The sequence below is a fragment of the Phacochoerus africanus genome, chromosome X (genome assembly GCF_016906955.1).
Source record: "Phacochoerus africanus isolate WHEZ1 chromosome X, ROS_Pafr_v1, whole genome shotgun sequence".
Lineage (NCBI taxonomy): Eukaryota > Metazoa > Chordata > Mammalia > Artiodactyla > Suidae > Phacochoerus > Phacochoerus africanus.
Window position 1 is genome coordinate 92,773,048 of NC_062560.1, and position 25,985 is coordinate 92,799,032.

Genomic DNA, 25,985 nt, shown 5'->3' on the forward strand with positions numbered 1-25,985 from the left:
ATCACCATTCCAGAGAGAGAGAGAGAGAGAGAGAGAGAGAGAGAACAACGTTCTGGTCCCATGAGAATATAGAAGGAAAGCAGTAGAGTTCGCCCTGTTTGAAGTATGAGAATGGTGTCAGGAGCACACTAGCTCTGTCGTGAGTCAGGGAAGGACCTAAAGTTGACATCCTAGGTCTAGAATTGAAATCTAGGAGTTCTGGGGGTGTCTCAGTGATAACGAACCCAACTAGGATCCACGAGGATGCAGGTTCCATCTCTGGACTCACTCAGTGGGTTAAAGATCCAGTGTTGCTGTGAGCTGTGGTGTAGGTCACAGATGCAGCTCAGATCCTGCGTTGCTGTGGCTGTGGTGTAGGCTGACATCTGCAGCTCCGATTTGACCCCTAGCCTGGGAACTTCCATATGCTGTAGGTGCAGCCCTAAAAAGATACACACACACACACACACACACACACACACAACCCTGAAAAGTGGGAGTTCCCTGGTGGCTTCGTGGTTAAGGATCTGGCGTTGTCACTGCTGTGACATTTGATCCCTGGCCCTGGAACTTCCAAATGCTACAGGTGAAGCCAAAAAAAAAAAAAAAAAAAAAAGACTTCTAATTTAACATCCTTTCCCCACAAAGAGTCTTCTCTGGATCTGTAGAGTAGAGATAGAGCTTTCAGAACCTTCTGAACTAGCTCCTATGCTTCGGTTAGAGGGACTTTATGAGAGCGCAGTGAGAAAGGAGAGGAATGAGTTAAAACCTTTCTGTTTGAGGTTGAGGACAGCTGTTGATGCTTTGAGAAAAGAGAAGAGATCTCAGGTACCTGAAAGCCCCAGGTCATCTCTAAACCTCTCTTTCCCCCCCCAAAAAAACATCCAAGACAGGGACCTGAAATCTCCAGCAAGTCACCTCTTCCTCCACCCTGCTCTGGGCTCGATCTATAATGAAGTGATTTCTTTGCCCTTCTAGCATCTTCCTTCCCTTCAGAGGAGGAAGAGGAGGAATGACCCCAAGACAGCCAGGAGATGGAGGACACAGCGCAGCCACCAGCTGGTGTCATCTATCTATCTCTCAACTTCAGTGGGGACCGAAATGGTTTTCCTGAAGCCAGTTGGCTTTGTTCAGAGTTCTAGGTCATGACCTGTTCAGAGCTGAAGGTTATGATAAGTGACTTCCCGTCTTGGCCTTTGAAAACTGAGAGGGGGAGTTCCTGTCGTGGCGCAGTGGTTAACGAATCCGACTAGGAACCATGAGGTTGCGGGTTCGGTCCCTGCCCTTGCTCAGTGGGTTGGTGATCCAGCGTTGCCGTGAGCTGTGGTGTAGGTTGCAGACGCGGCTCGGATCCCGCGTTGCTGTGGCTCTGGCATAGGCCGGTGGCTACAGCTCCGATTTGACCCCTAGCCTGGGAACCTCCATATGCCTCGGGAGCGGCCCAAGAAATGGCAAAAAGCCAAACAAAACAAAACAAAACAAAAAAATAAAAAGAAAACTGAGAGGGGTTGCAGAATGCGCAGAATAGCTCCTGCAGGTGGAGGGGGGCAGGCAGAGGAGCCTGGGAGCCCCTTTGTCCTGTGTGACCTTGATCGCTGTCTCCATCTTGGAGCCCCATGCGTGGCACTTCCAACAGGCCTATAATCACATTCCCCGTCAAGCGCCAAGACGGCTCCCGTTCAGGTTCCAAAGGCTGTTGGTTTGCTCATTCCCAGGGGCCCTTCTCCAAGGAGTGTGGGGAAGACAGAAACCTAAGGGGAGGAACGCACCTTTCATTCCTTTGGGGCCTGGGTTTCCTTTTGGACCTCGTTCTCCTCGGAGTCCAGGCGACCCTGGCTCTAGGCCCTGGAGGGTTCCTGTCTCAAATGCTGGACCTGTAGGTAAAAGCAACAGCAAAAATTGGCAACAGATAGGAGCCTGGGATCATGTGACTTAGCAGAGCTACTCGGTCACCAAGGGTCCTTGAGTCTCAACCACCAGAACAGAGACACCTTCCTCCCCCCCCCAAAAAAAAAACATCCAAGACAAAGACCTGAAATTGGTAGCAAGTCACCCACTGTTGGCTCAATTCACTCTACTACTCATAGAAGGTCTAAAATGTTCCAGGCACTGGACTAGACACTGCAGATAAGGAATAACCAAGGCGGCTTCAGTAACTCAGTCCCCGTGTCTATCCCAGGAAGTCCTCTTAGGACAAAAGAGGAAATGGGTACAAGCCACAGCGGTCAGGGGATGAGGTCACAAAAACCTTTCAGCGCATATTTCTAGCCTTTTTTTTTTTTTTTTTTTTTTTTTTTTGGTCTTTTTAGGGCTGCACCCGTGGCATATGGAGGTTCCCAGGTTAGGGGTCAAATGGGACTGTAGCTGCTGGCCTATGCCACAGCCACAGTCACGCCAGATCCAAGCTGCATCTGTGACCTACACTGCAGCTCAGGGCAACACCAGATCCTTAACCCACGGAGCGAGGCCAGGGATCGAACCCCCATCCTCATCGGCTACTAGTCAGGTGCGTAACCCACTGAGCCACAATGGGAATGCCCTCTAGCCTTTTTCTCAGAATCTGGAATTCCATACTCAGAAGATCGAAAGAGAATCGGCCCTGTGGAGACGTTCAGCAGCCACCTTGAGGATCCAGGCTTGTTTTCTCATTTCTCACGCTCCCAGGCCACCCCACTGGAGCCCTGAAGACCACTGGTTCTACTGGGCCACCAGGGAACTCCAGGTGGCTTTAAAAGTCTTGTCTGAGCTCTATGTTTGGGACATTCACTGCCTGGCACTGTTCATTCCGGAGCTGCATGATCCCAGGCCTAGGAGCTGCGAGGACAATGCAGGAGGAAATGAAGTGACTGCGCAAGTTGGGAGGCATTAGGCAGTGTCTGGTCCTCGGGATGGCCCTGGCTGGCTTATGCCTTGATGACCTCTCTGATTGCTGTGGTCCCCAACCTGTGCAATGCTCCCTCCCTCAAAATGTAGGGAACATTCCGTGGTCTGGATCACACTTGAGTCTCCAGACCAAAGAGAGGAATGCACAACTTACCGGGTGGGCCTGGTAGGCCTGGCAGGCCTGGCAAACCATCTCTGCCAGGGAGGCCAGCTGGCCCAATTGTGGTGCGGCCGGGGCTTCCTTGGTCCCCTTTCAGGCCTGGAACGCCCTGGGGCCCTAGAGCACCGGGAACACCTGCAAAGAGAAGGCCCCCCCCCGAAAAAAAAAAAAAGGCTAATCATAGCACCCTCTTCTTCCAGGGTGTTTCCATTGGTGTCATATGTTAGAAATGGAGTCCAAGGAAGAATTTGGGAACGGAGTTGCCCTTCTCCTGCCCTTGAGTTAGAAGCGTCTCTAGGGATCATCTAGAGATGACTGGGGACATAGAGGCCCTCTTGGGGAAACAGAGGCCCGAAGAGGTATGGTCAGGGATGCAGAACTTCGCAGTGGCAAACCTTAGAGGCCTGTGTCTCCAGCCTCCATTTTTAGATTTTTTTCCCCACCTTGGTTCTGGGACCAGCTGTACCTCCTCCAATGGGCTGTTTTGAAAGCACAGGTATCCTTACAGAGGCCTGTCTCCAAGGAATTTAGAAACTGGTGTCTTTTAATTTTAATTTTTTATTTTTGGCCACGCCTGCAGCATGCAGAAGTTCCCAGGGCAGGATCAAACCCATGCCACAGCAGTGACCCGAACCACAGCAGTGACAACGCCTGATCCTTAACCTGCTGGGCCACCAGGGAACTCCAGGTGTCTTTAAAAGTAATGTCTGAGGCTTTATATTTGGAATACCACTGTCTTCCAAACTCTGGCATGTCCTTTCTCTGATTATGACTAGGGAGTGACATATGAGTGTGTTCCTGCAATGGTTGTTTCAAGGGCGTCAGTGCATCTGTAGGCTCCTGGGGCCATTTAGTCTCTTAAGAAAAAAGCGAAGGCCTGGGTACAAACTTTCTTCTTCTTCCTCCTTTTTTTTTTTTTTTTTTTTGGCTTTTTAGGACTGTGCCCGCAGCATGTGGAAGTTCCTGGGCTAGGGGTTGAATCAAAGCTGCAGCTGCCAGCCTATGACACAGGCACAGCATTGCCAGATCTGTGCCACATCCGCAACCTATGCCGCAGCTTGTGGCAACACTGGACCCTTAACCCACTGAGCAAGGCCAGGGATTGAACCTGCATCCTCACGGATACTAGTCAGGTTCTTAACCTGCTGAGCCACAACGGGAACTCCCTACTCTGGGCTTTTGTTAGCTCCTTCTGGCAAGCGTCAGCTGGGATGGCACATCCATAGAAGAGGAACAGGGCTCTAGCAGCCCAACCCCGGCCTCCCCTGGCTGCTGCTGCAAGCCACAGTGATGGTCTAGGACTGCCTGTCTAGCTGTGGTGCATTATTACTATTTTTTAAAATCGTTTTAGGGCCGCACCCATGGCATATGGCAGTTCCCAGGCTAGGGGTCCAATCGGAGCTACAGCTGCCAGCCTACATCACAGCCATAGCAACAGCAGATCCGAGCCATGTCTGTGACCTACACCACAGCTCATGGCCACGCTGGATCCTTAACCCACTGAGCGAGGGCAGGGATCGAACCTGCAACCTCATGGTTCCTAGTCAGATTCATTTCCACTGCACCACGATGGGAACATCTATGGTGCATTACTGAGGTCAAAAGAAAGCTGCTCACCCAAGCCCTATCCTCATATACACTAGCCTTGGGCTGGCTGTCGGGAGCTTACTGACCATAGCCTTCTTTTCTTTTCTTTTCTTTCTTTTCTTTTCTTTTTCCTTTTTAGGGCCACACCTGCAGCATATAGAAGTTCCCAGGCTGGGGTCGAATTGGAGCTGCAGCTGCCGGTCTACACCACAGACACAGCAACGCCAGATCCTTAACCCACTTGCAGGGCTAGGAATCAAACCCGCATACTCATAGATACTAGTCGGGTTCGTTATCACTGAGCCACAACAGGAACTCCATTTAATTTTATTGAAGTCTAGTTGATTTTCAATGTTGTATTAATTTCTGCTGGACAGCAAGGTGCTTCAGATATATATATTCTTTTTTTTTTTTTTTTATCTTTTTAGGGCCACACCCATAGCATATGGAAGTTCCCAGGCTAGGAGTCCAATCAGAGCTACAGCTGCCAGCCTGCACCACAGCCACAGCAACACAGGATCTGAGTGGCATCTGCGACCTACACCACAGCTCATGGTAATGCTGGATCCTTAACCCACTGAACAGGGCCAGGAATCAAACCTGCATCCTCATGGATACTCATCAGGTTCATTACCACTGAGCCACAATGGGAACTCTGATATGAATATAATTCTGAATATGTATATATATATACACTTTTCATATTCTTTTCCATTATGGTTTATCACAGGGTATTGAACAGAGTTCCCTGTGCTACACAGTAGGACCCTGTGGTTTATCCATCCTATAAATAATCGTTTGCCTCCGCTAATCCCAAACTCCCAACCCTCCCTTCCCCCACCCCCTAGTCTACCTTCCTTTGACTTGGCTCGGTATGTACCCAGAGCAGAGCCATAGAGGGGGATGCTGGGCACCAGAGTGGACAGATCTGTGCAGGATGGTGGGTTAGTTTGTTTCACCTGGTAAAGCTGGTAATCCAGGGACACCGGAAGGGCCAGGCAGGCCCTGGATGCCTTCATCTCCTTTTAGGCCTGGGAGGCCTGGCATACCGGGGTCTCCAGGATAACCTGACATTGGGGGGAAGAAAGTAAGCAAACCAGTGAGAGGTCCACAAAAGCTGCAAGATGTCCTCAGGTTAGAAGCCCTTCGTGCCTTTCCCGGGTCTCCCAGATGCTCATGCTGTCATGCGATAGTGGGCCCATTTGAGCTAAGGCTCTCCTAGTGTTCAGAACTGGCCTGGCCAGGGCTTATCTTCCATGGTAAGATCTGCTAAGAACTAGGAAGGGTCTCCTCCTACTCATAATCTGCTGTAGTGCCTCCAGTGTCTACCATTTGAGTGAAGGTGTTGAGGTCTACGCTTCATGTTATGCACAGGTTTCTGGGGCATGGAACATTAGGAAGCCACTGTCAACCCTGAAGACCTCAGCTTCAGTGAGTTTCCCAGACAGGGCACGGGTGTGAGGGTTTGTGAAGAGAGGGATATTTTAGAAGGCCCAGGTGGAACATGCCCGTAGTAGAAGCCTTTGGTCAAGTGAGAAGTAGCTGGAGCCACTGGGCATCTGGATCTCTGGAGAAGGCAAAGGGAAGAGCTGGGTACACACAGTAACTAGAATAAGAGGTGAAGACAGACGTTCAAAGTGTCGAACTCTTGAAGGCTGGCAACCACTTGCTCCCCTAGCCAAAGATCCTTTTCCACTTCCTGTGAAATTGTCAAACTCAAGCACGTGTGGGATCACATACATGAGACACCCCGTGTCCCATAGTATCAGGCTGAAGTTAGCCTAGCTGGGAAGGCATGATCCTTCCCTAAGCATCACTAGGAGAACCACTGTTAGCCAATCCGGACCCCGGTTGACCCAAATCCTGCTCTTGGTGGACCCAATTCAAACATGGAGTGTGTGCTTGGCTTCTTTGCTCAAGACATTGGAGTTAACTTCATCCCCCAAGTTCAGGACCCATGAGTGGCCTTCATGGGTGTAGGGTTAAGCAGCAATCCGGTGGGTAAGTATCCTTTTAACAATGACAGGGGATATGGAGTTCAATGCCCTGTCTTTTTTTTCCCCACTCAAATCAAGGAAAAGTTGTACCTGAGATCACAGCACCATCTGTATCGATGAAAACATCGGGGCCTGGTGGGCCAATGCCACCCTTCTCGCCCTGCAAAGATTAAATACATGAAATATAAATATATCTGTGACCTTATCACCTAAGATTTATGTTCCCTCAAAACCATTTGTCAAGACAATGAAAGGTTCCTCCTGCTTAACCCCTGATGTCCAGGGCCAAAGAGTCCATGGTGCATTTCAAAGTCCAATACATTTAAGATGCAGGTGACACAAGGCAGGCCAGAGGCTGGACACTCAATTGCAAACCTGTCAAGGACAAGGGAACCCAATTTTATCTTGCAACCTGATTCTAGGACAATCTGCTTCTGGGCTTGGGGAAACCTACTGCAGGCTCCGACAACATGGCGAAACCCAAGAGGTGCTCAGGAAGCAGCAGCATTTCAACTTTTTTCCCCCCACATTCAGGAGGCTTGGGACTCTGCTATGGTCACCGTCCTTGTTACAGGATGATGTCAGGCCGAGGAAGTCAGGAGTCCTAATGCTCTCAAAAGAGGGACTCGGGTCCTAGGATCAGAGAGAGTGACACATCCAGGGTGGAGAGGTAGGCGCTGGCTGCCCCGGATGCAGGCAATAAGGGCAATGTATTGGCTGAGAGAATTTAAAAACAGTAACAGAACCAAAAAGTTGGCCATTCTAAACAATGTCAGTAATAAAACATTTCTCCTTGTAGGGAGGAATTTTCTCCCACCCCCAGCCCCACCTCTTAATCTATCACTGATTAAGTCATGTCTAAGGGATGCTTCTCAACTTTGTGTGTTCAAAGTAGGTTGTACATGTTGCGTCTGACAAGGGTGACAACTAAAATGTCAAAATGGAGTTCCTGTCATGGCGCGGTGGAAACGAATCTGACTAGGAACCATGAGGTTGTGGGTTTGATCCCTGACCTCACTCAGTGGGTTAAGGATCTGACGTTGCCATGAGCTGTGGTGTAGGTTGCAGACACAGCTTGGATCCAGTGTTGCTGTGGCTGTGGTGCAGGCTGGCAGCTGCAGCTCTGATTGGACCCCTAGCCTGGGAACCTCCATGTGCTGCAGATGTGGCCCTAAAAAGCAATAAATAAATAAAAAGTCAAAATACTAAAAAAGACTCCGTCTCATTAAATAGGCATTTGCTACGATCTCAATGTTTGTGTCCCCCCAAAATTCATGTGGTAAACCTAACACCCAAGGTGAAGATATTAGGAGGTGAGGCCTCTGGGAGGTGATTAGGTCTCGAGGGCAGAGCTCCCACCATTAGGATCAGGGCCCTTATCAAAGAAGCCAAGAGAGCTAGCTTGTCCCTTCTACCATGTGAGGGCACAGAAATAAGGAGGCAGTTCATGGGCATTCTGGTTGTGGCACAGTGGGTTACAAACCCAACTAGTATCCATGAGGATGCGGGTTCGATCCCTGGCCTTGCTCAGTGGGCTAAGGATCTGGTGTTGCCATGGGCTGTGGTGTAGGTCGCAGATGCATCTCGGGTCCCGCATTGCTGTGGCTGTGGCGGAGGCTGGCAACTGCAGCTCTGATTTGACGCTAGCCTGGGAACTTCCCTATGCCACAGGTGTGGCCCTAAAAAAAAAAAAAAAAAAATAGGCAGTTTGCAAGCTGGAAGAGGATCTGTACCAGAACTCAGCCCTGCTGGCACCCTGATCTCAGACATCCAGCCTCCAGAACTGTGAGGAATAAATTTCTATTGTTTATAAGCTGCCCAGTCTATGGTACTTTGTCATAGCAGCCCAAATGGACCCAACAGCATTTATAGTAATTCTTCACGCTTCCATCTCCCCAATCCTGGATTCTCACTTCCCAACAACATTACCTTAATTCCTGGGAATCCATTCAGCCCAGGGGAACCCGAGGACCCCTTACTGCCCTGTGACAGAAACAATTACCATTAAATTGAATGTGTAAGAGCAGAAGAGAGGCTGGTTTTTTAATTAGGCCAGGGCCAATGGCACCAGGACTTTGGCTGGCATTCCAGGGTATGTGTGATTATGCCCGACTCAGGAAATTGTAAAATGTTCCAGAAGGCAATATGGCGCCAGGTAGCCAACGTGCATGTCAGGAGGTACAAGAGCGACAAGGCTAGAGACGAAGACAAGAAGACTGGTCTTGCTAGACCCTGATAGCCTGTTAAAGAAGTAGGACTGCATCATTGGCATGGCACCAAACTTAATAGTGGATACTCATCTTGGTGAAAAACAAAAGAAGCAAGTGGCTGAGGTTTTATCAAGCAAAGAGAGGCTGACAGTTTGCATGATAAGCAGTGTTTCCTTTGGGATCGATGGTCATGTTAAGTAAAGCAAGGGGGCCTTTTCATAAGGATTTTATACACCAAGACTTTAATGATATTAACCAAAATACCTGACTTCCTGGAGCGCCTTGGACTCCTTCTAAACCCATGGGACCCTGTGAAAAGAATAGAGGCACCTTAGAAAGATTAATAGCCCACCCTAGACAAAGCCACTAGACTTACATAACAAAGCCATCCAACTGAGTTCAGGATTTAGCAGCTCCTACAATCAGGTAAGAGAATGTTCCTGGACTTGGCTTAATGACTTCTTTCTAAGCGCTAATCCATTGGGCTGAATAGCCACACAGGGAATTTTTAAAGCGCTAAATAAATGGAAACATTTTAAGTACTAGGTGGGATTTGGTAGAAGGACTGGTTGGTATTATACTTGGTCTGCGTTAGTTCCAAGTCAGGAGATTTTTAAATAGATGGTGGGAGGGCCTCTTGTCTCTCACCCCGAATGCCTTCTTTGTCGGTGACTATGTGTTTTAGAGACAGGGGAGTAGAGCAAAGTGGAGGAAAAAGTGTCAGGGGAATGGATGAACATCGCTGAATTCTCAAAAGACTCTTAACAAGCTTCATGGCCAAGCTAAGGACACAAATGTTGCTTAAGGCTAAGGTTAACCAATTGCTTATAACCCAAGACCTAAGTGCCTGAAGCTAGGAGTCAGAAAGGCTAACAATTCTTTCTCCACTTCAAGTGAAGTATTATTGGAAACTCCGGACTCCAAGCATTACTCAATATGTTCTAGAACTTTCCGGGCTTGTTTCTGTCTTACAAAAATTGCACTTGGACTTCTTTCTTCCATTCCTGCAAACTGCCCCTCCGCTCACATTCCCTTAGGATAGAATAGAGTGAAAGACAACACTCACATCATTCTTTAGCCCAGAAGATAATACCTGAGGCCAAGGAGAGGAAACAGGCTGAGGAGCCTGGTGTAGGGGGTACATCGTTCCTTATTCAAGGGAGCTGCTAAGTCAAAGGAATAGGGCAAAGTGGGCAGGGAGAGGTCTTGAGGGACCTGCCTGAGGGCTGAGAAAGGGAAGCAAGAGAAGCTCAGGTGGCCATCAAGTTACATAAAGATTCGAACAGGAAAGAACATGGACTTGACAGACCCAAGCAAGCAACATTCCAGTTCCATACCCTAGGTCCCGGCAGACCAGGGATTCCCTTTTCTCCTTTTTCTCCAGCAAGTCCAAATCCCTAAAGGAAAAAAAAAAAAAAACCCATAAGTTATAACATTCCTCTCCTCATAGGTCTCCTGGCTCCATCCAAAGCAAGGTGGCACTTTGCCTACCAGCTCCACTGTCCCACTGGGGAGGCTCACCATGCTGAGTGTCTTGTCACCGTCTCAGGAGCATACAAGGGCTTGGATATAATTTGAACCATCCATCCATGCCTCCTTTTTGGTTCTAGAAGTAATATCGTCTTCCCCAAACACTATTACAAGTATTCATAGAAACATGAACTAATGGCCTAGAAATGTTGACAGATCTAACCTCATTGATTTTACAGATGGAGAGACTAACACTCAGAAGGGTCAAGCATCTTGTATGGGTTATAGAGTCAATGAGACAGTCAGGGCTTCTGACTTGCATCCCAGGGTCCTTTCCATGAGACCGGGCTCCCTCCTACCATCTAGGAGCTTGGTTCTTTGACTCACAAATGGAGAACTGTGTGAATCCTTGGGGGTTGACAGTAGAGAGAAGAGCTTTTGCCCTTTGGAGCTATGATGTCTGCAACATCCTCTCCAGTGGGAAGCAGTATTTTTATCTAAGTGTGGTCTAGAAGTCTGCAGGCCCTGGGAACATTCCAAAAGGGACTGCAAGATGGTTGCCAACCCCTCTTGCCCTGCTCACAGGGCAAGGTAAGGGCTTGCAGCCTTGGACATGGCTTTGGGATTCTCTAGGGACAAGCAGAAATCCAGAAAGCAGAGTGAATGAGAGAACTTTCCCTCAGCCCTGGGTCCAGGGCAAGCATGTTCTGAGCCTCCCGAGACACAGAAGGCTTCATTACCAAAGTGAATAAAAAGTCTTTTGACGGCAAACCGAAATCAAGGTCGCTTTGCTGTTATTGTTTAAAATTGAACATTCTGGAGCAGAGATTTTGGCAAACAGCATTTCAGCCTATTGGGAGAGTGAAGGATGCAGTGAAGTTTTTTCAAATGTAAGCTTGAGAAAGACATTAAATGTTGTGACTCATCTCCTGTGGTCCTCTTGATGTGACCTGGCTTCGCTGGTTGTGAAAGCTCTGCTCTGATCCCATTTGTAGTTTTTTCTTCCTCTAACATACTCAGAGCATTCCCATGGGTACTGAAAGCTGGCTGAATAGCCCTTAGCTTTCGAGGCCCAAGGTTTTTTTGCTTTGCTTTGTTTCTCAATGTGGATTGTTGTTGTTCCGGGGGCGTGGGTAGTGTCTGTCTGCGAAGGGTCCAATTCAAAGCAGGCTTTGGTTCCTACTTGCCTTTTCTCTTCTACATCTATAGTCAGGAGTCAAATAGCTCAGACCTCATGCTGAACGGGATTTCTATTTGAAAAGTAGGAGTCAAACTGAATGCAAACTGATGTATTGGAAATGTTAAGTTCTGCAGCTCAAATTGGAAACCAGGGCGTGCTGCCCCCTGGTGGCGTGTGCCTATTGGCATCGGAAGTCAAATACTTCACGCAGCCTTCCCTGGCCTGTGCACGCAACTACCCACACTCCCCCAATGTCTTCAAGCACTGAGATGGTTATGGATGAAAGTGTGTGAGCAGAAGGTCTATATCACAACCACTTCTGTCTCCTCCAAGGCATATACTTACTGCAGGCTGAACACATACAGGGTGGTCCAACAGGCCAACACATACTGGTTAAATTAAATGGAAGAGCAACCCAGGAAGCAAAAGCGTTGTAAAGGGTGAAGGAAAGAATGTCCGGGGAAGTGTCTGTTGTGGCTCAGCAGTAACGAATCCAACCAGTATCCATGAGGATGCAGGTTCGATCCCTGGCCTCGCTCAGTGGGTTAAGGATCTGGATTGCCGTGAGCAGATGTGGCTTGGATTGGGTGTGGCTGTGGTATAGGTCAGTAGCTACAGCTCCAGTGCAACCCCTAGCCTGGGAACTTCCATATGCCCTGGGGTGTGGCTCTAAAAAGCAAAAAAAAAAAAAAAAAGAATGTTCGGGAACCATCTTGTCCACAGTTATAAAGACAAGGGGGCCTTGTCTTCCTGCTGCAGAAAACAGAGAAAACCTTGGGACTCTTGCTTTCTCAGAGAGAGGGTTTGAGAGCTTGAGCTACAATGTGAACAAAAATACCTACATGAAAAGTTTAAAAAGGAAAAAAAATTAAAGTAATTTGCATTGGGGGGTTAAAGCTGATAAAACATAAACGACTTGGCAAGATAATGGGCTGGGCTCAGCTTATCTCCCAGCATAGGGAGGCCCCTGCTGAACAAGCTGTTCTAGCAAGATGTCCTGGGCCCCTGGCCCTGTCACAGTTGGTCCTTGTCATGAGCAGCGGACCTGCCCCCACTGTTCCCACACCCTCTCTCACCCATGGCCAGGAACACCTCATTAGAGTACTAGCTTAGCTGTTTACAGACCTTCTTTCTAGGGCCCTGGTCTCTTGTTGTTTTGGGTTCAAGGATATTAGAGGCTCTGCAAAAACTCAACTTCAGTCACGGGGGGCAGGAGCCAAAGGGGGATGACGTTGTCACAGCGGCAGGGCAAGGAGGGTGGTGTGAGCAAAAGGCCAGCTACAAGCACTAGGCTGGAAATGGGGCGGTGGGGTGGGGGGGAATCTGGCCCCACTGCTGAGTGAAAGATGCTTTGGCCCTGGCTCCTCAGAGGCCTGCTGGCCTGAGAGGCAGGCTGCCAGCGTGGCCACCCTCTGCTCGAGCTTCTCCCCGGGGCCCAAAGTAGGCTCCCCAGTGTGGGCGGTGGAGAGGGGCAAGACCCACCTGCACCACCAGGGCAGGAAGGCAGGAGGGAGGCTGAAGCCCCAGAGGGGCGACTGAGGTCGTGGGGGAGGGGTGGTGAGGGATCAGATTTGGGGGGGGTCAGATTTTGGAGGCTCAGCTGTGGGAATGGGCTCAGCTTGGCACTGAGGGGGTGACTTGAGAAGTCAGGGAAGTCAGTCCCCTTCTAAACTCTGGCCCTGTCGCACTGCTGCCACCGCCCCTCAGGGTGCCAGGGCATGGGGGGCCTGGCTTAAGTCTGTCAAGATGGGGCTCCCTGCTCTGCAGGACCTACCTGAAGTGCCTGGAAAGCCAGGTACTCAGTTAAAGGAGAACTCCCTGCCCAGCAGTTGCCTCAGATCCACTCAAGAAGGTACCTCAGGATTCAACACTTGTCTTCTTTCTTCCCTCACCTGCCATGTTGCCTTGCCCTGCGTTGGCTGGCGCCTCCTGGAGGGCACTAAGGTATGTGACTCTCTGTGACAATCTCCATGGGAGTCCCTGTGGCCTATTTGTGAGCGTGCTGCTGAGACAATGTGGTGAAATGTGTAAAACTGGGGCTGGACCGGGAAATCGGGGATGCTTGGTCACCACAGAGGTGGCAAGGGAATGAAGGTGAGGCCCTAATTCAGGCAGGCTGGCCACATGTCAGTAGCTCCTCCAAGGGTCTGGGCTAGGATGGAAAAGAACACAAATGGCTGACAAGAACACTTTGGATTCCCTAGAGATTTCCACCCATAAGGCTGCCTTGTTTCTCTGTGAGTGTGGATAATTGAAAGCTGATGTGGGAGCTTTGGATTTGAGAAGTGTGTTTCCTCTGCAAAGCCCAGAGTATCTCAAACACGTTACCACCATCCATCCTTCTTACAACTGCTCTGGCAGAAGGCACAGAAGGCACCTATGAATGTATCCATTAAGCAGACAGAGATATTAGGAGTGAATGAGCCAATAGGATCTGGCCAAGGATGCACGTGGAATCCATGCCAGAGTGGGCTGAGAACTCTGGTCTCTTGATTCCCACTCTGAAAATATGCTGTACTATATAAAGGAAGGTATTTGCCAGCTTGGATGTCTTTACAACCAACTGGGGTTTCTATTTTTCAGTGCACGCTGTGAAACGCTGAGCTTGAAATGGTTGTGGAATTTATCCCTGAGCATTGCTGTCAGTCGCTCTGTCTGTCTTTGACAGGGCAAAAGGGAATAGGGTGAAATGGCAGAAGGGGAGAATCCTCTGAGGTAGGACAAGGAAGGGAATGGGAAGGAGGGAGCCACTGAACCGCAAAGCACCAGAAGAGGAGCTCACACAATCCACCAAGGCCACGACAAGAACAACCTGAACTGTAGGGGGCAGTATGGTATGAGGAAAAAGACTGGAACTGGCTAGTACTCAAGAAAATGGAACTTCAGTCTCAGCTTTGCTAATAACTGGCTCTGTGACTCCGGACAAGCCTCTTTACCCATTTAGGACATGGTTTCCTCATCAGTACAGGGATCTCAGCCCAGTCCGCCTTTGCTTACGTCACAGGGATGACGTGAGGTGACTTAGAATCTATGTGAAATGCTCACAAAGAAAAGTACAGACCTTATTCCCCAACCCACTTGCAAAACACTTTATATCTGTGCTGTCCGATAGAAAGATAACATGAGCTACTAGGTGATTTTACATTTTTTAGCAGCTTCATTAAAAAGTAAAATAGGGAGTTCCCATTGTGGCACAGTGGAAACGAATCCGACTAGGAACCATGAGGTTGTGGGTTCGATCCCTGGCCTTGCTCAGTGGGTTAAGGATCCAGCGTTGCTGTGAGCTGTGGTGTAGGTCACAGACATGCCTCTGATCTGCCATTGCTATGGTTCTGGCATAAGCCGGCAGCTATAGCTCTGATTAGACTCCTAGCCTGGGAACCTCCTTATGCCACGGGTGCAGCCGTAAAAAGACAAAAGACAAAAAAAAAAGTAAAACAGGTGAGATTAATTTAACAAGGTTTTTTTTTTTTTAATTTATTTTTTTTTCTTTTTGTTGTTGTTGTTGTTGCTATTTCTTGGGCCGCTCCCGCAGCATATGGAGGTTCCCAGGCTAGGGGTTGAATCGGAGCTGTAGCCACCGGCCTACGCCAGAGCCACAGCAACGCGGGATCCGAGCCGCGTCTGCAACCCACACCACAGCTCACGGCAACGCCGGATCGTTAACCCACTGAGCAAGGGCAGGGACCGAACCCGCAACCTCATGGTTCCTAGTCGGATTCGTTAACCACTGCGCCACGACGGGAACTCCTAACAAGGTTTTATTTAACTGAATCTATCATACCTATTGTCTCAACATTGAAGTAAAAATTGTTGGCTATTTGAAATTATTTTTCTCACACCTAGGTTTTGAAATCCAGTGTGTATTTTACACTTACAGCACAGCTCATTTCAGACTAACCACATTTCAAGGGATTAGTAGTCCTATGTGGCTAGTGGTTATCATATTGGACAGCACAGCTTTATACTTTGTAAAGAAACTTGGTCATTGTCAGTTGGGCCTTAAAAAACAGTAGATAGGACCATTGCCACGTGACAAATAGATTCAGAGACTTGAAGGAGTCCCAGAGCTGAGGCTGCTTTAAAGTCCAGGTGTCCTGTCTCCAACATCAGGATTCTTATCCTTTCTGGTTCATTAGAAACCGAGCTGATTAAAGCAAGGCCATTGGGCAGATGCTTCTCTGTGCCCCCATATTTCTATGGAGTAGTAGGGCTCATCATATAAGCAACCTGGGCCACTGGCTCTACTGTCTATGTTTTTTGGCTACCTGGAAAGACCCAAAGTATTTCAAAGAACTGCAGGGACCCAAAGGAATCATCAATCCTCACTTTGCCAGTAATTTGGGTCAGGCTTAGTCATCTTTGATTCATCCATTTCCCTCCTGATCCCTACACCCAGTCCATGGAAATCTCATCAGCTCCTTCAAAACACATCATATCAAACAAATGTAATGTGTGGGCCTCATTTGGATTCTGATTCAAAACAAGACAATTATTAAAAATATATATATATTTGTGTGGCAGTCACAAATCTGAATTACGAATTTTTAACTGATTAAGTCATTGGTGATAATTATTGATGATAAAATCAGCACTATTTTTCTAAAAGTCCTTATCTTTTAGAAGTACTTAGGTATTTATATAATGAAATGCTATGTCCATTATTGGCTTCAGACTGGTCATGAGTTGCCAATTATTGAACCTAGGTGATGGGTACACTGGGGATCATTATGCTATTCTCTCCACTTTATGTTTGAAATGTTCCATAATATAAAGTTTAGGAGTTCCTGTCGTGGCTCAGTGGTTAACGAATCCGACTAGGAACCATGAGGTTGTGGGTTCAATCCCTGGCCTTGCTCAGTGGGTTAAGGATCCAGTATTGCCGTGAGCTGTGGTGTAGGTCACAGACATGCCGCGGATCTAGTGTTGCTGTGGCTGTGGCGTAGGCTGGTGGCTATAGCTCTGATTAGATCTCTAGCCTGGGAACCTCCATATGCCATGGGAGTGGCCCTAGAAAAGGCAAAAAAAAGGAAAAAAAAAGTTTAAACTTTTTACATTTTGAATCCATGTATTTCTCTCCCTTTCCATTGCTATGACCTCACTCTAAGCCACCACCATTTCTCACCTGGACTATTGCAGTAGCGTCTGTTTGCTCCTTCCCCCTCCCCCTATCTCCCACTACCCCCACCCTCCCAGAATGATTGTCTTAAAGATACAAGCCAGAGCTTTCCAATGGCTTCCCGTTACATTTAACATAAAAGGCACATTTGACCTAGCAAGGTCTCCCTGATCTGGCTCCTGCCTTTCTGCCTGGTTCTTGGCCTTGCTCACTCTTCTCTACCCACTCACCTTCTTGCTGTTTCCACCTAAAATACTGAGCTTGTTCCAACCTCAGACACTCCTCCTGATCTTCACATGATTTGCTCCCTCATAATGAGCACTTCCTCCGAGAGGCCCTTCTTGACCACTCTGTCCAAACTAGTCCATCCTATTCTCCATCCACATTCCATCACTTTTACCCTTTTTTATCTTCTATGCATCACTTGCCACTATGTGAACTTGCACTTGATTCATTTGTTTGTTTGTTGATTCGCCCCTCCCTCACTCCCCCATTGGAATGTACTCTTCTCAAGGACAGGGACTTTTACTTATCTGACTGTTATTTACTGTTGTAGTCTCAGAGTCCAGCAGAAGGCCTGGCTCATAGGGGCCGTCAAATGGAATTTGTTGCATGAAAGAAGCTAAGATACAAGGGTATCTAGGAAAGTGAAGATAGGCTCACTGAGGTTACCTACCACTTACTGAATGATTGATAAGTGCCAGGCACTTACTAAATCTTTTCATGCATATTATCTCATTAAATCCTCCTAAATACCTCATTATTATCCCTTTTTTGGTAGGTTAGGAAACTGAGGCTCAGAAAAGTTAAGAAGGTTACATAGCTAGAAACTGGTGAACTCAGAAGGCAAGTCTAGGTTGCTTCTAACTGTAGAGCTTAAGACAATAACCTCTAAGATATACAGTCTCATAAAGAACCTACTGTCCCTATAGGGTTGAAAAACAAGAACATTTCCTTGAATGTCTTCTAATAATGATGATGGAGAAATTCACTACAATAACCATACAAGGAGGTCTTCCTGTTAGCTTTCTATTGGTTTACCTTTCGTCCAATCAGATCCTTGGAAACATGTTGACCAAACAGGGACTTACCGGGAGTCCTGGAGGACCACTTATTCCTGGGAAACCCTGAGGCCCTGGTTCACCCTGGAAAATCAACCAAAGCTTGATGAGTAGCAGCAGGCAGCAGTGAACATAGAAGATATGGCTCCTCTGAGTTACGTGGGCTGGGCAGTGGAGAACCACACAGGGTGTTTTAGTTTAGGGAGCCCTTTGCAGGGTGAAAAGGAACAAAGTCCATGGCAGGGAAAGAAAACTATCCAAAAAATAATCCCAAATGCCTAGGCCAAATGGGAAACAGAAAAGATGATCATCTGTTTTCTTCCTAATGGAAGAAGCTGTTCAGTGAGATTTCCTCTAGCAAACTACTGGCTGCAAACACATCAATGGTGTTGGGAAAAGAATAACAATTACCTGTTGGATGGAGCCACATAATACTCTAATGGTCTTTCTTTGCTATGCTAATTGACCTAAATGTGCCATGAAAATGCTCCCTAAGGTTTGGGAATGATTAGAGATGCAAGCAATCTTTCATAGGTTCCCAAGTCAATGATTACTTCCTGTAAACCTGGAGAGGGCCTGAGGTGTTGCTTCCACAAAGACAAAATTAAAGAAATGGGACTAAATACCTTCCCTGGTTTGAGTCATGTATAGGATCACAAAATTTAAGGGAACCCCAGGAAGGAAGGGAATTGAGGTTACTGAAAGATATCTGCACACCTCAACAGCATACCACCATTTGAATACAACCATGTGTACACTCACTTACATGAAAGTATAGAGTATAAGGTATCCCGGTTAAACAGCTCTACAGTTTCCACCTTGGTAGCTCAGATCAGGTGAATTAGGCATCTACTGCCACTTGGTGACAGTGTACCCTATTTGCAGGGTCAAGTTTTGAGGGCAAATAACTTCTTTAAAAGGTAACTCAAAAGCAACCATTTGTACTCTATTGTTCTGTCATAGTGCTTTGGGGACAACATGCATATTGAGAGGGTTGGTAGTTAGGAGGAAAAAAACCAGCTGTTTAATGTTTAAGTCATTCAGCTTCTTCATAACTGAATCTACAAAACTGAAACACAGTAAATAGCACTTTAAACAAATATTCAGAAACCCAGGCACACTTACGGCCATACACCAAAAGACAGACTTTTTATAAAACTTTTCATAAGGGGCAAAACAAAGAAGGCTTTATCCTCATTTCCAAACAAAAATCAATTACCCAGAACACTTTATCCACCAGTATAGTCTGGTTTTTAGAGTTGAACTCTAGTATTAATAGGAAAAAGCTTTATTAACTTCTTGTTCTTAAAGGTTCAATACCTTGGATCCTTTCTTCCCTTTAGGAAATCCCATAAATTCCAGTTCTCCAGTAGATGGTGGGGGTCCTGCAGGGCCAGGCAGGCCAACATCCCCCTGTAAGATCAAAGGAAACATTAAGAAAAGCAGATACCACACAGACCATTTCTCCAGAGGGTAGGTTTGTCCTCTGGATGTAATTCACGAATAAACTGCCCATGACTTTAGCCTCTTCATCCTCACCCTTGTGTCAACGAGGAAACAAAACCATCAGTCCCAAGGGGTGAAAAGAATTATAAGCCTGACCAAATGCATTCTGTACCAGCATCACAGAGGAAAGAAGCAAGATGGATGAAAGGAAACGGCAGGTTCACGGTTGCCATGGTCATGCATGAAAGGGTGTTTAGAAGAGAGGAAAAAACAGGGTTTGAGCATGGTGAATGGCTACCTCTTGGCAGCAGCGGTCAGACTCTAATTGGTCAAGTCTTTGCCAAGAGCACAAGCAAAGGCAGTGGAGTCCAGGTTGGAACACTGGCGACTGGATTTATTCCTTGAAGGCAGTGCAATCTACAAGAGGCAGCCATGAAGGATGGGGAAGGCAAGCCTGGTCTCCCTTGAGGCTCCCAGATCACTAGAGAGTTTGTGCAGAGGGAAATGGGAGAAGCAGGGAAAGAAAACAAAAGGGAATAGTGAGAGAGGGTTAATTTAAGGAAGAGAGCTAGAGGGAGGCGGAGGAGGAGGAGGAAGGATGGAGAGCAGAGGAGCAGAGAAGGGAAAGAGAAGGTGACACAATGTCATACAAATTACCAGGGAAATACCCAGATAGAAGGGAGAGAAAATCTACTTTAAGAGAGTATGTTTGTAAGACATGCACACTTCACAGGCAGGAAGCATGAAGATTACAGTATTTGGAAGGAAGAAGACTGTAATACCCTACATGTAGCATTTCCCAGAGCAAAGATCCAGAGCCCCATCTACAAGCAGGCACATGTGGGCAGCTAGAGACATTTCTTGGAGCATATGGAATCCAAAATCTATTTACCTTGGCTCCTTTCTCTCCTTGGAAACCTAACCCCATATTCCCCTGGGGGCACAGGGGTGCAGGAAGGAAAAATAAAATCAATTACTAAACAAGCTCCAGGAACTTGAATTGGAATACAGCCTTTTTTTTTTTTTAAAACTAGAAAGTATTTTTAATCAAATCAGAAGATCTCCGGGGAAACTAGAATACTTAGCTGCCCCAAGTATACTTACATCAGGACCAGGGAAACCGGGCGGGCCTGGAGGACCCTAGATTAAAAATGAAAGAGGCAGCACTTGTTAGTTTCAGCCCCAAAGAACCTAAGCATGTTGAGAGTCACTGGGGATAAGACTCTCACCCCCTTGGTGTGACCTGGCTTTGGTGTAGCAGATTCTAGGTCCTTCTCCCAGGGTTCATTTTTATCTCCTTTGAAATCTCCCAAATTGACTTGATAATCACATTCATGCTGAGGTAATGAAGACTTCACATGTCATTGTTCCCAACAGGCCAGAACTTTAAATGATGACTTTTGGTGAAACGAAACCAAAGCAATCAGTGGTGGAATTTCACACACTGGAGAGAGAACTATCTGGTGACAGGACTGTCCCAGAAGCACACAGGCGACTGGCCATGTTCTTCAGAGATGAGTGATAGCAAATAGGTATTTGGTTTTTTGTTTTTTGTTTTTCTTTTTTGTCTTTTTAGGGCCACACCCATGGCATATGGAGGTTTCCAGGATAGGGGTCCAATTGGAGTTACAGCTGATGGCCTACACCACAGCCACAGCAATGTGGGATCTGATCCGCATGTGTGACCTACCCCACAGCTCACGGCAATGCCAGATCCTTAACCCACTGAGCAAGGCCAGGGATTGAACCTGCATCCTCATGGATACTAGATGGGTTCATTACCACTGAGCCACGATGGGAACTCTGGCAAATAGGTTTGGTATCAAAAGACAGGTAGGTAGGGAGAGTCCTCCAAGGTGAAGTGTTGAGGACTTTGAAGCTGCTTCTGTGCTCAGGGTGGGTGGAGGTGGTGGTGGTGTGATTAGCAATGTCTGTCATGGATGAAGGGCATGGAAGGTCACAATAGATGTGCCGGGGATTAGTCATCACGGGGCTATACTTTAGGTTGAGCTATACTAGGCGGCTTTGGTGGCAGAGTAGATGGTCAGAGAGACTCTGATAAAGACAACAAATAGCGCCTTACAAGAGCATGCTTCATTTTAACCTCCAAGAATCGAAGGTGCCTCTCTCCACTAGAAGGGCCTATATTTTCATAGGTTTACATTTAATCCATGGCCTGGTGGCAAAAGCATTCAGTGTGAATGCTGGAGTTCCCAACGTGGCTCAGTGGTTAACAAACCTGACTAGTATCCGTGAAGACTTGAGTTGGATCCCTGGCTTTGCTCAGTGGATTAAGGATCCAGCATTGCCGTGGGCTGTGGTATAGGTTGCAGACATGGCTCAGATCCCAAGCTGCTGTAGGCCGGCAGCTATAGCTCCAATTGGACCCATAGCCTGGGAACCTCCATATGTCGCAGGTGCAGCCCTAAAAAGACAAAACAAACAAACAAATCAATGTGGATGCTGTGATCACGTGGTAGATTTCAATAGGTCTTACTTGTAATCCTGGTGGTCCTATGGGTCCTACAGCTCCTGGAGATCCGGGTGCTCCTCGTGGGCCCTAAAGAGGTGAGTTTTTATCAAGGTCAAAAAAGCAAGACAGTTTCTCAGGAAAAATATAGCCACAAGAATTGCACAAGGATGTTCAGAGCAACTTTATTCATAGCAGTGAAAAACTGTAGATGTCCCAAGTGTCCAATGATACAAGGGAAGAAAACTGTGATACATCCATAGACTGGGACAAATATTTGACAGTAAATGTAACAAGCTATTGATACATGAAGGTGAATCTCAAAAGCGTTGTTCTAAGTAAAAGAAGCCAGACCCCAAAGGCTACAGATTGTATTATTCCATTTACATGAAGTTCTGGGATAGGAAAAACTTATCTATGAGAGAAAAAAATCAGAACAATGATTGCCTTTGAGGTGGGGTGTAGGCGGGGATTATCTGGGAAGGGGCAAGAGGGAATTTTCTGAGGTGACGGGAAGGTTCTATACTTTAAGAAGGATTTGAGTTACACAGAAGTGTGCAGCTGACAAAACTCAACAAATGCACATTTAAGATTTGTGTGTTTCATTAGATGTAAACTTTACACTAAAAGAAAATCTTATAGAAATAAAAATAAAATTTGAAGTTGAGCTAAACGATACGCATGTTGTAATATTTAGGGGCAGGAGTACTACTGTCTGCAATTAACTTTGAAATGCATCATAAAGAAGAATTTGTCTTGTTGTTGTTGCTTTTTAGGACCGCACCTGTGGCATACGGAGGTTCCCAGGCTAGGGGTCGAATCAGAGCTACAGTTGCTGGCCCACACCACAGCCACAACACTAGATCTGAGCCGTGTCTGTGACCTACACCACAGCTCACGGCAATGCTGTATTCTTAACCCACTGAGTGAGGCCAGGGATCAAACCTGCAACCTCATGGTTCCTAGTCAGATTCGTTTCCGCTGAGCCATGAAGGGAACGCTCACAAAGAAGATTGGTGGATGGATAGAGATAGATAGGTGGATGGAAATGTGATAGAGTAAAATATTAATGGTAGAAGTGTTCACTGAAAAACTCCTTCCACTTTGCTCTCTATTTGAAAATTTTCATATTAAAATAATGTAAAACCCAAAAACTTAAAAAAGAAAAAATGGCTATATTAATATCAGATAAAGTAGACTTCAAGGCAAAGAATATTACTAGCGATAAAGCGGGAGTATTTTGTAGTGATAAAATAGGTCAATTCATCAAGAAGACATAACAAATCTTAGATGTGTATGCACCTAATAGCAGAGCTTCAAAATACATGACCGATGGAGCCATAAGGGGAAGTAGATAAATTCACAATTCTAGATGGAGATTTTAACATCTCTCTCTCTCTCAGTAATTATTAAAACAACTAAACAAACAAACAAACCAACCAACCCAGTGAGGACAAAGAGGATCCAAACCACATTATCAACTACCTTGACCTAATGGATATTTTTTAGATCACTATACCTCAAACCAGCTCAACAGACATTCTCTTCAAGTACATGTGGAACATTCACCAAGATAGTTCCATATGTTGGGCCATATGACAAACCTCAACAAATTTAAAAGCTTCGAAATCATCCAGAGTGTGCAAGCGAAGTGCCATAACATCAAGCCAGAAATCCACAACATAAGGATATCTAGAAAGTTGCCAAATATTTGGAAATCAAACACCACAAATCTCCATGGGTCGAAAAAAAATCAGAAGGGAAGCTAGAAAATATTTTTAACTGAATGATGACAATATTAAGAGCAAGACAACAAAATCTGGAGAGACAGATGGTGTGGAGAAATACATGGCCCAATTAAAACTGGGGAGCAGTAGCAAGGTGCTATGTACTTAGGAAAAGGATTGAGAGGCTAAGTGAAGTTGAGGCTTAAACAGGAGGAAGAGAAAGTGGGGGTTCAAAGGTCCCCCAGGAATATATGAGAGTAGATCATGACTCGGACAATAACTAATCACCTGTGGTCTCCTTACTGATCACAGATCTCTTATCCAGCTATGAACCCTCTCTCTCCAAACCTAAGCAGTTTATTTATCATTCCTGTATATGTAGACAAATACTGTACCTTTGTGGGCAGGAAAATGAATCTTCAAGAGAAGCTATGCAGCAAACACGCTGGATGTGATTCTACGAATTTAGTTAACACACACGATGCTGTTTCTCTCTAGGAGACCTGTATGCCCTTGGTCCTCACTCATCTCTGTTTACATGTGTGCTTGCATACATCTTGTTTATTTCCCACCTTTTCTCACACTATTCTCTGTTTAGAAAGTTTTTCCCCATTGCCATCGAGCTTAAACGTTACCTTATCTCAGATGGAGGCTACCTTGCCTATCTTAGAAAGTCTCTCATGATGTAGCCTTAGGTGGACAGCATCTCTTTCTCAAAGCTCTTGTGAAATTCTCATGCCACATTCTGACTGTTTTTTCATGCCCTAGGGTGGGGTGGCTGTGTGACTGTGTGCAGAGAACACCTCTGCCTCGTCTCTGGGATCACTAGCAGCATTTTGCCAATGGTAGGAGCTCAATATCTGTGTTGGAATGAAAGAAGAAAGGAAGGAACCCTAATATCGGAGCAGAGGGAGAGAAGGGACGTCCCTTGAGCCACTTCAACAGTGATGACCATGGAGAAACTCAAGGAAAAAGAGAGCTCGTAATAATACAACTGGTGGCCTTTCATGGACTCACTGTTTTACTGAGTCCCTAAAAGGAATTGCTAGATGGAATACCTTTTAAAGAAGAGTGTTTTGCTTCTTTCGTTTTACCCGCAGTATCTGAACACACAGAAAACAATTAGTAAATGCTTGCTGAATGAAAGGCAACATTCTTTCCTAAGAGATCCCAGGGAGAATGAAGGTGCCTGGCTGAGAGGTCTGGAAAGCCTGCCAGCCGTACAACTGGAGGTGGAGAGCCCACCCTCTTGGTACTTTCTCGTTTGGAATAATGTCAATAGAGTGACCTCTTCTACCTCAACTCTCTGGATTGTCCTCCAGAAGGTCTATGAAGACCTTCAAACACTGGAGAGAAGAATGAACAGGGGCCATTGGTAACTGTGGATTAAACAAACACAGAGCTCAACATGCAGGGAACAACTTACAGTGATTCCATCCAGTCCAGGCAGCCCAGGAGCCCCCTGAAAAATAGACAGAGGCAGGACACGGAAGAGATGAATAAATTAGGCTTGTGGTATTTCACAGATAACTAACCCCAGGTTCACGGGCCTAAAAACACATCGCTGAAGCTTGTGCCTCCTCTGTCAAGGTCTTGGGTTTTACATAACCTGTGAGTTGGACATATTCAATCATTTACTTTTTTTTCTCCCCTAAGAAAAAAATCTAGACTCTAGAAGACAAATATTATAGCCTTGGCTGAACAGGATTTCATATTTTATTTGGATTAATTAATTTTCACCTTTGCTAGGAACTTATCAATTAGAAACTGCTTCTGCAGGCTGGTGATTTCCCTGCTCTTTTTGGAGGAAAGCAAAGCTACCTTCCCATGTGCTTTCATCCCCGGAGGATCTGTGCCCATATGTATACAATGCAAATCAGACATTTCAAGGGAGAATCAACAGAGCATGTAGTCTCTGATTACGTTTTAATTACTTTGCAGCATCTTGAGTCACTGTATGAATCTGTAATATAACCATCTTGTGAAAATTGCTGTGTTCTGCCGGGTCCCGGGTCTCTTGATTTTTGGCAAAACCATTTAATCAATGTTTGCTCCAACAATGGCCACATTTTGACACCTGCTAGTCTTACTCCACTTGGCTTAGAGTCAAAAATCAGTTCTCTGCAACGGGGGAAGAGCACTGCCTGGGGTTTTAGCGCTTCAGTAAGCTGGCTTGTGCCTCTGAGCCAATCATATAGCCTCAGTCTGTCTACCTCAGTTTTTCCATCTGTAAAATGAGCAACATGAAGCCGACAATCATGAGGCCCTTCCCAAGTCTACCATTCCATCTTCTGCTATGGCTTCCATAGCCAAGAACCCAAACCCTGTACCTTCATCAGTTCTCAGCCACCCACATCCATCACTGCCCTCCCAGTGTTTCTGGCTCTGTGCGAGGATGGAAGCAGGGTACCACCCTCCGAGGAGTGAGCTTGGGCACATCTTCCCCTCACATGGTGGGCACATAGATTCCCCTCTATTCCCAGGGAAATGATGGGTTCCCTTCCCAGTCTGCAAGGGATTAGGGTCAATCATTTGACCCTAGAGTTTACTGAGGGCCCACAGGATACCAGGCAGCATATGCCAAGGGTACAGCCCCAAGAATACAGAAGGTTCTTGTGGATTCTAGGAAGAGATGAAAGTTTCCAGCCAGCTGCAAAGTTGATGGGCAATTTTTGCAGACAGCCAGGGGCCCAGTT

The 25,985-nt window shown here is 46.5% G+C and overlaps 1 protein-coding gene across 3 annotated transcripts in view; it reads right to left on the minus strand.

The window, feature by feature from the left end:
- The window catches only part of COL4A6 (collagen type IV alpha 6 chain), a 319,377-nt gene that overhangs the window by 33,698 nt on the left and 259,694 nt on the right, over positions 1–25,985 (minus strand). For all 3 annotated transcript variants that reach the window (XM_047764999.1, XM_047765001.1, XM_047764998.1), the window contains 13 exons: positions 24,716–24,751; positions 21,590–21,652; positions 20,197–20,232; positions 19,985–20,026; positions 18,967–19,059; positions 17,677–17,730; positions 10,154–10,213; positions 9,081–9,125; positions 8,536–8,589; positions 6,697–6,766; positions 5,569–5,676; positions 3,017–3,157; positions 1,749–1,853 (listed from right to left, as the gene is read on the minus strand). In XM_047764999.1, the coding sequence (XP_047620955.1) occupies positions 1,749–1,853; positions 3,017–3,157; positions 5,569–5,676; positions 6,697–6,766; positions 8,536–8,589; positions 9,081–9,125; positions 10,154–10,213; positions 17,677–17,730; positions 18,967–19,059; positions 19,985–20,026; positions 20,197–20,232; positions 21,590–21,652; positions 24,716–24,751 (907 nt within the window). The remainder of the gene's footprint in view (positions 1–1,748; positions 1,854–3,016; positions 3,158–5,568; positions 5,677–6,696; positions 6,767–8,535; positions 8,590–9,080; positions 9,126–10,153; positions 10,214–17,676; positions 17,731–18,966; positions 19,060–19,984; positions 20,027–20,196; positions 20,233–21,589; positions 21,653–24,715; positions 24,752–25,985) is intronic.